The sequence below is a fragment of the Mandrillus leucophaeus genome, unplaced genomic scaffold (assembly GCF_000951045.1).
Source record: "Mandrillus leucophaeus isolate KB7577 unplaced genomic scaffold, Mleu.le_1.0 Scaffold864, whole genome shotgun sequence".
Classification (NCBI taxonomy): domain Eukaryota; kingdom Metazoa; phylum Chordata; class Mammalia; order Primates; family Cercopithecidae; genus Mandrillus; species Mandrillus leucophaeus.
Window position 1 is genome coordinate 263,684 of NW_012109408.1, and position 14,969 is coordinate 278,652.

General features: G+C 38.0%; 1 protein-coding gene across 6 annotated transcripts in view; it reads right to left on the reverse strand.

The window, feature by feature from the left end:
• The window catches only part of EYA4 (EYA transcriptional coactivator and phosphatase 4), a 298,595-nt gene that overhangs the window by 17,857 nt on the left and 265,769 nt on the right, over nt 1–14,969 (reverse strand). For all 6 annotated transcript variants that reach the window (XM_011968909.1, XM_011968908.1, XM_011968906.1 and 3 more), the window contains one exon: nt 4,091–4,180. In XM_011968909.1, the coding sequence (XP_011824299.1) occupies nt 4,091–4,180 (90 nt within the window). The remainder of the gene's footprint in view (nt 1–4,090; nt 4,181–14,969) is intronic.

Consider the following 14,969-nt stretch of genomic DNA (forward strand, 5'->3'; position numbering starts at 1 on the left):
ATCAGAAGTTATTTCTCTATCTAATACTCTCTCATTGTAATTTTTAGAGAAATTCCTCTGACATTAAGTATTAACTCGCATGATTAATTTGTACACAGGTTGCCCAAAAACTTATCTTTTACTCCTGAGGACAACAGTATATCACACTTATTGGACCAGAAGCTCCATGATTGAAGTTATATTTGAGATTTTTCCAAATTTAACTTTTCTTTAAATTTATGCCTAGTTAACTATGCCTGTTGACTCTGGACGGTTGCCTGAGGATTACAATCCAGTGAAAGAAACCTGAACTTCCATTATTTATATTTTTAGAAAAAGCTAAATAATTGTTCGTCAATTATTTTTCACTCTGACAAACTCTTTAAGAATCATTTTGACCAAAAAGTGAAATACTAAAAACGCTATAATGTTTTGGCTTTAACAAATTTTAGTAGAACTCAAACATTTGAAAATATTCTAGAACTAACCTTAAATACTTTAATTTTGTTTTACAAGGTAACCAAAAAGTTGTCACTGATATTTATCAGTTATAATTCACAGCAGTCTTTCATCACTTTTGCCATCTCAAACTTCCTGGAGACTTCTTTTCTGGAGGTTATTCTAACTGAAATAGCACTTTATTTAAATACACAGGTTTCTCTTGTTAGGGGAGGGTAGTGTGGGCATTTGCCTTCTCTGCAGTTGAGCAGGATGCAGTGAAGTGTCTATTAGGAGGACTTAAATTTGTATCTTTTAAGGAATTACGTGAGGAACAGCTGCTACTATATATGTTGAAGTATCTACTGAAAGATTTGAGTGTCAAATTTAGATGTTTAGGTTTTACAAAAAAGCACCCCGAGAGCTTAAATATTCAATATCAACAATGACAACATAATAAGCTAATGGTAGAGTTACTCTCTTGAGGAATTCTTTTTGTCAACAAGAGTAGAAATCATTTAATTCCAGTTATGGAGCCCAAGCCACTTTTTGGCTGTAAGAGGTTTATTGAAATAAAAAATTGTGTGAAAGTAACACTGCCTTTCAAAGTCAGATGCAGAAGGATAGGGGGCTATGTATGTAACTGTACTGAATGCTTTTGAAAGCTACTGTTTTGATTTTATTAGTTTTAGTGCTTGTTTACTCAAGTCAGTAAAAAACATTTGTGTTTCCTTGGGCACTTTATATGGATGTGCAAGCATTTGTGTGGCACGCATGTGTAGTGACAGTTCAGTCAATTTATATGCAGTAACTCAATTATTTTATTGATTAAGTATAGTATTGTTGAATAGCTAAGTTCTGTGGTTTGAGCCAAATAAAATTCTTATCACATTCTAAAACACAACTAAAAAGCTATATACTCAGAGAAGAGAAAGTCAATACCAGTATTTTCTCAGGAACTACTTCTAACAAAGATCCTGCCAGGTATTTCTGAAATACATATAACATAGTACCTGAACTAAAATAATGTCTTTAAGTGCCATACATGACTACAACATGTTTTTGATATACCAATATTCATTTCAAACTTGCTAAAGTTAGTTACAAATTCATGATATGCTATTTCCACCTTCTCACTTTAGCATTCTTTTAAAAGTTGGGTAGTAAATTTATTCCACCTGGCTTCTAACGTGCCAGTAAAAAAGCTAAAAGTTCATTTATTCTACTTATTTCCAGTAAAAAATAATTAACCAAATGAAATAAGCACTTTTAGTTGGATACTACCACATAAAATTTCTTTTTTCTTTTTACACCTTTGAAAAGACTAATAATATTAAGATCCTCTTTACAATGAAACTCATCCATACTGATCAACAGAAAAACTAACCACAAAAGTTATCGCTGTATGTAAAAAATTCAAGTTCTAGAAAGGTTAAGGTGTTTGTTATTATCAGGTATATATAAATCATTCTGTATTCATAAGTAGCAGGATCAATTTAAATCAGGTTTTAGAGAGGTGATTATTATTTGTTATCTAAAACTGAAAGCTTGCCTACTAATATTGACCTTTCATACTGTCCATTGTAGAAAAAACAAGAATGCCTCTTTAATCAGACAGTAATTGTATTATTTAGTAAAAACACTGACTCACTGTAGAGAAAAACAACAACAACAACAACAACAGCAAAATGTTGTTAAACAGATTTCAGCACACACATTTATGGAATGTACTGAACCACTCATTTTTACTCTCATGTCTCAAATTTAACTCAAACTGGATTTAAGACCTTGTCATTGAAAAAACAAAACAAACATTTTCTAACTAGCGCGTTGGTGGGAGAGTAAATTAGTTCAACCGTTGTGGAAGACAATGTGGCGATTACTCAAGGATCTAGAACTAGGAATACCATTTGACCCAGCAATTCCATTACTGGGTATATACCCAAAGGATTACAAATCATTCTACTATAAAGACACACGCACATGTATGTTTACTGCAGCACTGTTCACAATAGCAAAGACTTGGAACCAACCCAAATGCCCATCAGTGATAGAATGGATAAAGAAAATGTGGCACATATGCACCATGGAATACTGTGCAGCCAAAAAAAAGAATGAGTTCATGTCCTTTGCAGGGACATGGATGCAGCTGGAAATCATTCTCAGCAATCTAACTTAGGAACAGAAAACCAAACACTGCATGTTCTCACTAATAAGTGAGAGCTGAACAATGAGAACACATGGACACAGGGAGGGGAACACCACACACTGGGGCCTGTTGCGGGGTGGAGGGCTAGGAGAGGGATAACATCAGGAGAAATACCTAATGTAGATGCTGGGTTGATGGGTGCAGCAGATGACGGGTTGATGGGTGCAGCAAACCACCATGGCATGTGTCTACCTACATAACAAACCTGCACGTTCTGCACATGTACTCCAGAACTTAAAAGTATTTTTTAAAAAAGTTATTTAAGTAACTCAATAACTTGGCTTTTCTTTCTCACACACTTGAAACATTTTCAGCATAGGATGGGTCAGAAGTATGTGCTCTGGAACTAGGCAAATCTGCTTCAAATTCCAGTTCTACCACTTAGATAGCAGGCAACTTTAGATGTGATTTGTATGTTGTGGACCATAGAGTTTCTCCCTTGTATAAATAATGTGATAAACCATTTACTTCAATACACTGTTAAGTAATTAATGGAAAGTTCAACATAAAATATCTAGAACAAGGTAGGGGTTCAGTAGTAGTAATCTCCCTCTCAATTCATCATATGATTATAGACAAAAACTTTTATTTAATTATGAAACTATGAGATAAAAAATAAATTTAAACATGCCATCTGAAAAAAAATGAAAGAGAAATCTCTATTTCAGCACAGTTATGCTTGACTGAGAAGTACTTCTGCCAAGAACCTGAACTACTTAGTTATTTCAAATTGTATTATTTGAATGTCTAATAACCTAGGACACAGATGGCATACCTTATTGCAGTACATGTTCAACTACTCTGAGGCTATTTTTCCTTGGGTCGTTGCATTTTGCTGTTGTTTTTATTTTCTTTTTCTCTTATTTGCCATTTAGACACCGTCTTGCCATTTGAGGTTGAAAATGGAAACATAATTTTTAAAATGAGAAAATAAATGCATTTAAATGCATCAAACATGCTTAAATAGTTCTAGCACTGTTTTATCCAGAAGGGAAAGAAATGAGGAATGATAATGTTAGCTAAAGTTAGGCTTCAGATTATCCACAAAATTAAATGATCTATGCTATCACCACGAATAGTGTCTGTGAATATCGTTTAGTGATTAACCTAAATCGGCTCCTGGTTAATAATCTGGAAGAGCTAATGCTGATTGCAAAGGTGCCAAGCCTCTTGCGGCTGAAACACTAAAAGAACCAAGAGTCACGTACAGCTGTGGACAGTAAGGACAGCAAAGCCAACAGTCTCCTCTTTGGAGACATTTTTGTTCTACATATATATTATTCACGAACACAAATTAACTTTCTGCTTATATTTGTAAATAAAACTTTTCCTCTTGACAAGAACTTTACGCTTCTCTTGAGCTAAATTTTTATCTTTCTGTTTTCTCGAGGTTATCTGCAGATATAGAAACCATCTAAGAGGTCTGCTGTTGGACAAAACTATTTTACCTGGTACAATTCTTACCTCTAAATCATTAAAAAACAAATGAGTGTCAGCAAGATTAAAAATCATTTCTTCCATGCGGAGTCCAAGGGTTACAGCCATGGGGGGATCCTGTAAAGAAAATGTACACATAATGAGGTAAAATTTCAGTAAGCACTTATTATTAAAAATATTTTAAGGACATATTGCTGTGGTGGAAGAGGGAGGAGACTGCATGGGTTTTTACTGAAGATTCAAAAGATTTCTCAGTCATCCGGAAAGGTGACTTTCCAGAAGGTTCAGATATACCAAACGCACAGGCACACCTGGGAATTCAGACATACGTAACGATGACACAGCATACATTTTCACACAAAGCTGTACGTTCAGGAGGGAAGGAGGAAGGCAGCCATTCAGTTCATATGACCCAGTTTACATATAATCTATGGAAGTATTCTGGAGAAAGGTATTTGGATGGGGTGCTGAAGAATGGAGTAAACTCGCTAAAAAGAAAGGGTGTCTTTTTAAGAATAATGACAAATAATGAGAATTAAAAGACAGAGAAAAATAGGTCAACTGGGTATTTATAAGACTTGAGCAGAGAATGTTATCTGGAGGTGAAACAGGAAGAGCTGGCAGAGGATGGTGCAACCATCACTTAATTTTTGATTGCATTTTTATCAACAAGGTAAGAGGAATCTCCCTATCCAAACATGTGTAGAGTTTGGTCTAACCTGCATTTGACTAAGGTTGAAGAAGTGAGGGGTGAAAATAGCTAAAACAACATTAGTTCTCTAAGCGTAATCCAGGTACAAAATATATGCTTTGAAAAGTTAATGAAAGTGACGGGCTCAGTAAAGAGTTAAAATGACTCAACTTTTGTTTACAGAAACCAAGATATTAAACAGCAGCAAGGAGTTGAAAATCAAGACCAGAGTTGTTACTTTAGCATAATTAACTGCAGCTGAAGGCCTAGCATCAAGCGATATAAGACTAAAAAGTAATGAGCATTTGGGGATAGGGATTGGAATAGAGAAGTAATTCATGCTCAAACATTGTGTTTAAAATTCTCAAAGTTGGAATGATGGCTAAAGAAGAACTGCTCATAGATGCAACTCAGAAGATATGGGAAAGAAAAAACCTGGAAGGGACAAACCCTTAAAATCTGAGACCAGAGGGGTGTTAGCAGGGAGAAGAATAAGGTTTTGAATAAAGCTGACAAGTCCAGAAGGATACTATTGGTTTTGGCTGGGAAGTTATTTTGGAAGACCTCAGAGGGTGATTTGGGTTGAGTGGCTGGGCCGGGAGCCAGACTGCAGGGATTTGAGAAGAGAGAGCCGAAATTGTGTTTTCAACATTCTAATAGTTGGCATTTCAAGAAATGTATCTCAACTTGGGGAAATGTAACACAAACTTTACTCAATTTATGATAAGAACATGCAACCCAGGTCAGGCCAAGCAGTATTCATCTACACCCTGAACTGATTCCATCTGCAAGGAGAAACCACTCTTCATGCCACATCTCCACTCAGATAACCCATTTTATTCCTATATTTCCTTTCATCATATTTTGAGGGGGAAGCCCTAAAGTGTAAACATATTTGAGATGTCATCCTGTGTTCTGTAGCCATTAAAACCTGGAGAATAGGAATTATATGCTAAGAAAAAGGCACTGAGTGTTAAGGGGTCATTGGGGTATGAGAGCTAAACTAAGACTCGATGTGAGTGAAGATAGAGGTAAGAAAATAATACGTTGAATTTCAACATAATTTTCTAATTGTTTACATCTCCTCATTTAGAGATTTATGTGGATTGCATAGCCAGAGATTCTCATTTCTCAGTAATGGATGCTGACTCCACATATCTGATGGCATCCTGGTATTCTGTCATCTGGTAGCTTGACTGTGCTGCTGGATTCATCCGTCTTCCAGTGACAGAACCATTTGGGACTATATACCCAAAGATCAAATCAGTTCTGTTTTAGCCAACAAACATTCATTCAAAACAAGAATAAAATTATTAGTAAGTAGGCCAGGCACAGTGGCTCATGTCTATAATCCCAGCACTTTTGGAGGCTGAGGCAGGCAGACCATTTGAGGTCAGGAGTTCGAGACCAGCCTGGCCAACATGGTAAAACCCTGCTTCTGCTAAAAATACAAAAATTAGCTGGACACAGGGGTGCGTGCCTGTAATCCCAGCTACTCGGGATGCTGAGGCACGAGAATCCCTTGAACCCGGGAGGCGGAGGTTGCAGTGAGCCAAGATCATGCCACTGTACTCCAGCTTGGGTGACAGAGTGAAACTGTATCTCAAAAGAAAAAAAAAATGTTAATAAGTGCCAGTTTGTGTCTCAAGGGGTTTCAGAGCTCAGAAGGGCCCTTTGCTCTGTTTCCTTCAAGGATACAATTCTTTTCTCTTTCTTTTTTTTGTTGTTGTTGATCATGTTTTTGTTGAAATAAAATCTCTAAAGGTGGTATAAGTTTAAAAAACACATTTTGTCTTTTTTTGTTGAAAAATTCCTATTATTAATCTCTGTATTTTTGGCAGGGTTGGGGGGAACTAGGCATTAAATAGGCTGAGGACATTCTAAGAAACTATTCTGCCTAGTCATGGAACCATGAACAAAGTCTACAGAAATATCAGGAAAAATCAAATGTAATTATAGCATGAAAACATATAATTCCATTAGTGACGCTCTGTGCTTTTGAGGAATGTTCACTGATGCAAGACAATAAAACTGAGCTCCACACTACTCTGTTATGTTTCTGATGATTACTGCCCTAAAGATATATATTTCAGATAGCAGTTCAGAAGTATCTGATTTAAAAGGTTTTCCTTCTGGAGACCAGGTTGGTTAGGCTCTTATCCTGTGATTTGCCAATTTTTCTTTTTAAGTTTTAAATACAATTATTGAATTTCTTCACTTCATTCTTCACATTCTTTGCATTTGCAGATCAGATTTATGGGGATGGGAGAAAACATACTGTTCCTTTTGATTGTTACTTTGATCAATTCCATGCTTCTGAAGTACGTAACTCTCTGTGCTACCCAAACAGTGATAGGAAAATCCATGAAGAATGCATTTTGTACATCTGATAAGCATGCAAACAAGTATAATTTAAAAAAAAGCAAAATGCAAGAATCTGCTAGCAAGCAAGCATGGCATGTGGTATGATAAAAACTGCAGTTGAGCACCCCACTGGAATGCAACCCCACGGCACTAGGAGGGCTGGTCATTTGTTTTTCAAGCTGTGGCGGTTCCACATCACACACTCTATGAGAGCCAGGACTTAGTAAGCATTTTGGCAAAATATCATTTGTAACTGGGAAAGTTTAGGTTTGTGGTTTGCTGGAGTGTGAACTAGCTGTATTTTACTAAGGTTTCCAGAGAGCAAGGCCTATTGAAAGAGAGATGTTTCGTCAGCCATGCCAAAGGCTTGGCACAGATGGGCCGGGGATAGTCATGCCATCAGCCAAGGAAAACCATGCCTGTAAGAGGTGATGATCTTGTTTCTAAGAGAATGTCTGGGGCGGGCTTACTTTCAAATATCTCATTTTACTTTTTGTTTTTTTCCAACTTACTAAGTCACCGGAATAGCTAATTCTAAGTGAGCAGATTACAGCACTGCATTTTTCCAGCTAAAGGACTCACAGATCCAAGAATCCAAGAAAGATGACTGGACATTTGGTGGGTGTAGCCTTAGCAATGCTGGGCACCCTCCATCTTGCCAAACTGCTGTGAAGGAGCTGCCAGCACCTGCAATTGCACTGTTTTATCAGGCATTTGAGAATGAAACATACTTTTGGATTGAACTCAAGTTTTATACAGAGATGTTTGCTCATTTTCATTAGATGTTTGTAGAATTATGGGCACCTTATGAATCAAGAGTTGCTTTTTTTTTTATTTGCATTTAAGTGTAGTGAGTGTTGAGTTTAGGGTCTAAAATGAGGTGATAGCAAAAACTTGGATAGAGGAAAAAAGTGGGATAATAAAGGCACTAACAGGGTTTTGTGGAAGTTCTGATATATATTATACATACTATAAAAGTTCCAAAAGGTTCAAAGTGTCTACAACGGAGTTTAATAGGAGGAAAATTGAACTACTGCCAATTTATTCTGTGTACTGCTGTATCAAAATACTGAAACTATTCCCCAGACATTTTACTGAAAAGAGAGAGAGAGAGAGACAGAGAAGAGGAAGATGAAGAAAATAAATAGCTCTTGGCCTTTAAATGTGTGGTTCTAAGCCAGATGTTACCGGTGTATAATCAAGGCAGGATCCAGTAGAGCACTTCTCTAAATCAAAATACTAACGCCTATTAGCCATGTGAACACAGAGCATAAATTGGAGCCAGACTGTCTGTCTATGGGCCTCTGCCCTGCATTGGGCCATCAGCTGGAATTCCTCCTCTAGGGACACACTGCAAAAATATCTCTGGAGAGGCAACAATTATGTATTTTTAAAGAAACTAAGGACTTTTTTTTTTCTTTTAAAGACATCAACCTCTTGAAACAGTTTTTTTTTTTTTTATTTTGGGACTCGTAGCACATGTGTAGACATGGGCACACAGAGATAGAAGATATGCAAGTTCATCACGGAAGAAAGAAGGCAGACCAGCTCTCACGAACCTGGTGGAAAAAGTTACTGGATTTTTTAGAATACATATACTCTCTAAATCAAAAGAAATAAAATGAAATTCAGTCACAAATCACAAGGGAAATTTTACAAATGTGATACTTGTCTATGATGGATAGGTAGTGGGCTTACAAGTTCTTAGGAGGAACTGGAGAATGGTTTCAGGAACATTCATTTACTCATCACATATTTATTGAGTGACTATTATGTATTAGAGACATTCAAATTCCAAGCAGAGAGCAGATAACCAAAAAAGCAAAGCCCCTACCTTTATGGGGTTTATATTATTACTGGATGAGCTACCCGATAAACAGACAAGAAAACAAGGGAATATCAGGTGTTGATAAAGCTACAAAAGAAAAATCAGGATAAGCAGATACAGAAGTGATGAGGATGACTGGAGAGGGCTAATTTAAAGCAAATTCAGAGAAGGCGCCTTTCAGGAGGCAATGGCAGAGACAGAAGCAAAGGCCTGACAACGGCAAGGGAGCTAGGCATGAACAGGCGCCATGGTGGCGAACATACGGAGAGCCCAGAGGCGAGAACGAGTGTGTGTGAGAGAAACAGTGTGAGGAAGGGGGACCCTGACCAGGGAGGGGAAAGGAAACAATGATTTTAAGAATGCAAGAGTGCTCCACTGAATGTCTGTGAGAGACCACAGCAAGATAAGCCAAGAAGGAACACTTGATTTGGCAACGAGGTGGCTCCTCAGACTTGGCAAGTGTCATGTTATGGCAAAGCTGGAAAAAGCAGAGAAAGAGAGCAGTCACCGGAGGGGAAAATGGGCTCAAGAAGCTCTTCTAATGATAGGAATGTGATAGCAGACATGATGGTGTGATGGGAAGAATCTAGAAGAGTGAGAAACTGGTGGCTTAGCGAAAGAAGTTCTTTCAGGAATCCTTGGGTAGCTGAGGGGGGCACAGAACCAGGGTGCGAGAGGTGCAAGAGACAGCAGAGACTATGGCTATAGATGTAGGGGGCACGGATTTGGTGGTGCAAAGATGACAGAATTCATTTGTTTGCTTTTTTCCCCCTAGTAATTGAGGAGATTTGTACAGAACTGGGAGACGTATGCTTGCTCTCCCTTCAGCTCTTCAAAACCTGCAACAGGAAGAGTTCATGACCCCAAGAGTGCTTGCACCCACTTGAGATCTGTGGCCACATTCAGCTGCTGAGGTACAGGCAGACAGTGGGGTTTTCTGCAAGATGAGTCTGATGGAAAAATAATGGGGTAAGGATAGAAAGGCATTATGGAAAAGTGAGGTTATAGTGGTACATAAAGAGGACTCCAAGCTGGGAGGATGACATCGAAGACAGAGGTTCTCAGACTCCACCATGCATGGGAAACACCTGTGGAGCTTTCACAATGCCTGTTGCTCAGGCCATACCCCATACCAACTAAATCGGATTATCGGAGGTGGGTCCATGCATCAGTCATGCTAAAGCTCTGCAGTGAGTCCAACGTACAAATGAGATGGAGAGTCAGCAGATGACAACCTTGCTGCTCAAAGTGTGGCACACAGACCAGTACCATTGGTATCACCTGGGAGCCTGTCAGAAAGGCACACCTGTACACCCTTCCCCAGATCTAGTTTGCCAGGTAGTTCAACAAGATTATCAGGTGATTCATATACATGTTACTTTTGAATAAACACTGGTCTACGAGCTATTATAATGAGAGACTGGGATAGTTAAGAAAAATCAGAGCTGGCATGACCTTCTGGCTTTCCAAGAGTTAAGCCTCTGGGGTGCTTCCACAGGACGGCTGGTCTTGAGCCAGCGTGATCACTGAGTAGAACTGCGGCTTAGTGTACTTTCTCGGGAACTAGACTTCTCTAGAGTTGCTTATGAGGAAGAGTGCCTTTTCCACCCTTCACCTCCATAAAGATCATTCTGTGGACTTAACTTCAAGGACCAAATCTCTGATGGTGTCTTTTTCTTAGTGATGTAGCCAATTATCTGCTGGGGAGCTGGTAAAGGTGAAAAGCCAGCACATTTTGCACTACAAGATTTTGTTCACAATTCAAGTGTTCAGTGTAAGCAATATATTTGCAGTTGAACATAGTTAATGTTGTCGAGCTTAAATTGTGTGATGAAGGGGATCATCACACAACTTACCACTAGAGGCTTCTACAGGTTCAATCATAAGGGAATCCAAATGTATTAAACTAATAACAGAATAAATGTACTTCACGGTGAATTACAGTGGTAGTACATGGCAACAGTGTAACATGGCACTTGGATGGAAAGAAAAATATCATGTTGGTGAGAATGACCGTGGGAGGATGAGTTAGAAAGCACAGGGCCCAGAGAAAAGTGGCAGAGCAGAGGTGGCAAATAAACACAACTAACGAGGCTCCTCAGGACTTCGGGAGAAAGGTGATTGACATGTTAGGAGACCGCTATAGGAGGAAAGGCCTAGGAGAGGGTTGATGATGATTAAAGAATACTTAAGGTAAGTTAATGTTCTAATCCCCCACCTCCTCAAGATATTAGGTTAAATGATTATCAACTGAGATCAAAGGAACTGAAAACTTCAGGGCAGTTTACAGAAGGCTGCTCTATGTGTTTTAAAGAGATTAGTTACCATTATCTCCTCTGGTACATTAGCTTCAAGTTAATCAATGTGATGTCCTTTCAAGATCGTTCCCCTTTTCTAACGTAATTCCCACAATTACTTGGTAAAGACGGGCTTAAAAAAAGTAATATATTTGGCTATTTAAGAGATCACACAGAGCCATTCAATTTAATTTTTAAAAGAAATTATCAAAATAAACATATACTCAACACAAAGCTCTGAAAGGGGAGACAATAGGTAGCAATGATTCCCCAATTCTCTAGGGAAGAGTTTGAGATATGTCACTGTGTTTGATTTGGCTTTATTTTCACATGCATATGTATGATATTTCTGTACACACTATATACGTACACATGAACACACAATCAAACTTACTATAAGCTGCCAGTAAAAACATTATGCATTTTACAAGGCTTGTAAATTCTGTAATCATTCTTTTTATATAATATATACCAAAACCACTCTCTAGTCACCCTGCCATAGGTGCTACTTCTCTGCAACACTGAGCTTGCTGACTCATATTATGAGGTAAAACAACAGATAAAAATATAAAATGCAAATTTCCTTAGAAAAAATTCAGTTTCCTATATTTCAGATTTCCTTGAAACTAAATAAATAGATCATGCTTACTGAATGTTTATTCTGTGGTGAGTTTTAATGCATTAACTCATTTAACCCTCAGAATCAAATTACTACTTTTATTATTCTCCTCATTTCATATACAAGACAACTGAGGCTCATAAACGCTAAATAAACTACTCAAGGTCACATGGGCACTAGGAGGGAGAGGTAGAATTTGAACTCAGGGTCATTCTCCCTCCAAAGCCAGAGCCCTCTAAGCATATGGTATTTGTTAGCTCTGCCATTAGGACTGCCTCAGATCCATGGTACTAACACTTGATTAATTCTATTACTTTCTATTAAACCATGTTGGTTTTCTTTAGTCCAAATGCACAAAAGTAAGCATTTATCTTCATGACTAGCCTATCATTTAACATCCAGTCAAATGCCATGTTAGAAGTATTTTTCTACATAAATGTGTGTAGACTATTCAATACACAAGCAATCAATTGATTAATTCTGATGAACATATTATTTCACCAGCACTATTGTTATATGCGATGTTGTCTAAAATAAGCAAGCAGTCTGGGGAATCTGAATCTGAGTTTCACATTATCAGGCAACCATTCACTTTTCCTTCAGTTCCTTCACTTTTTACCCCTGACTTGGGCTATTTCCTCTGTGTCCTTACTGTGGAATAACTTTAGAGTATCACAGCTTCACAGCACATGATACATTAATGATCCAAAATAAACCAAATCCCTAAAGCACAATTTATTCAGTTTTCTTCACCCTCCCCTGAAAACAAAAGGAATCACAGCAAGTTATCAGGTAAAATGATACATACAATTGATCAGGGAATAGAAATAATGTTCATAAACTCTAACATGATGGATGATTCCTGGTCTACATCCTGTCAAATTTACAAGCTCCTATTTTAGAGTTTTGCAGCACAGAAACTGTACATGGCAATTGGTGCTCAGCTGCAAAACCCATCACCAGCCTCATAGCAGCAGGGCTCAGATAGCGAGGTTCCTCATTCACCATCATCAGAAATGTCCAGGAATAGTTCTTCTTGGAAAAGCAGTGTTGACAATTGAACAGAGTCAAAAAGTGATAACATATTAGGAAGATGCTTGGGAAATTCACATTATTTAATTTATAAATGACAGTAGACTTTTCCAAAAGTTTCTTTTCTTTAATTAAAACACAAAAGTTAGTTAGGACAATTTATGGGTAAAAGGTCATTCCTACATTATTGTGGTCCACACATTTTATTTTTATAGGTTGTGGGGAAAGAATATGAGACCAAAAGAATATAGAGATTAAGAACCTATCAAATAGATATGGATTCCACTGACCTTGCCACTTACGAGCTATATACAGTGGTACCAATCACACAGGGTGATGGTAAAAGCTAATGAGAGAATGTATTTCACAGGACACTCAGCCAAGGGCCAGGCACACAGTAGCCAGTCAAAAATGATACTCATTATTGTCCACTAATTATGGATAGGGGGAGAGAAAGAAAGACAGTGAGATATGTAGGTAGGTATGGTAACTTCAGGATATGATTGACATCTCTGGTCTTTATAGGTGCAGCTCCCAGCTCGCTATACTTGAGGCCACTGCAGTGCCACTTCACCATTCTGCAGGAGTAAACATTGACCTTGCAGGTCTGAAAACACCTGCCTTTAGTTATTTCTCATTTTGGAGAAAGAAGGTATATGTTTAGGAATTTTCTCTAACCTAGGAGGTAGATGATAGTTATCACTGTGGAGTGTCACTTTTATATAAGTATATTATCTCATTTAAGCCACCCTGTAACCCCTGGAAGGAAATGATTTATAACCATTTTCAGATGAAACAGACTCAGAGGTCAAACAATTTGCCCTTAGGCACAGCCAGGCACAGCCAGGCACAGGAGGTCCTTCTGACTTTTAGCTCAGTGTTCCTTCAGCTAGTCGACTGCCTTCCAGGCTGTATTGTGAGCAAGCATCAGGATTCAGGAACCCCTTTCATGGTGACCAAGAACAATGGGAAAGGGGTGGTCATGTAGGGGAAATGGGATCTCTCCAGTCCCCCATCTGTACATTTTACCTAGAGCAGTTCTGCCCTTAGATGTTCTATACAGTGACGCTCTCAGTCATACGTGTGTAGAGGAATCTCTGGCTAAAATAATAAAAAAATCACTATGCTATACCAAAATGTTACACTCTAAAATGCATATTGTGGAAGTAAGACTGATCTAAGAAATGAAAAGAATTAAGAGCCCATAATAATTTTAAGGACTCATAATAATTTCAAGCTTAGACGATCTTAACACTATAAAGGTCTTTTCCCCGCTCCCAGAAATAATGGCTCTGGTCACTTTTGTTATTAGCAATGCAAAGTTCTGACTTAACTAATTGTCAGAATGACCTTATTTCAGTCAGTCCTCAAGGTTATTACTGATGACATGAGGGAACTGAGGGATTAAACCTAGTTATAGAGGATTCTTTTAAACATCTCATGACCTTTATTATGACAACATGCATTGAATGGCTATAAAATGTAAGCATTCCCTGTATCTATTTGACCATGGCCTTTTCTCAAAGACTATTAATTAACATGTTCATTAGTTTGCTCAAGGAAAAAAAGTCTGGGAAATACTCTACTCTAGTGGTTCTCAAAATGCAGCCCAGGACTATGAGCTTTACCTGGAAATTTGTTCCAAAACCAGTGGTCCCACTCCAGATCTCCTAAATCAGAAACTCTGGGTTGTAACCCAGCGATCTGTGTTTAACAGGCCCTGCAGGTTACTGTGACTCACACTCAAGTTTCAGAAGCACTGTTCCTATTTAAGGCATGGCCATTCTTACTGCACAGCATCTTCTAAGTGGTCAACTTGTGTATGCTCTTATTCCTCTAAATTCTACTCTCTACATAGCAGACAATGACAAACTTAAAACTCCCCTAACAGCTTCCCACTGCAACCAGAAAAAAAACCCAAACACCTTACTATAATGAAGAGTCCTTGCCTGATCCAGCCCTTGCCTACCTCTCTGTTCTTATCTTCTACTATTTATTTTTTATTTTTGTGGGTACATAGTAGGTGTATATACACATGGAATAAATGAGATTTTTGTTTTGTTTTGTTTTGTTTT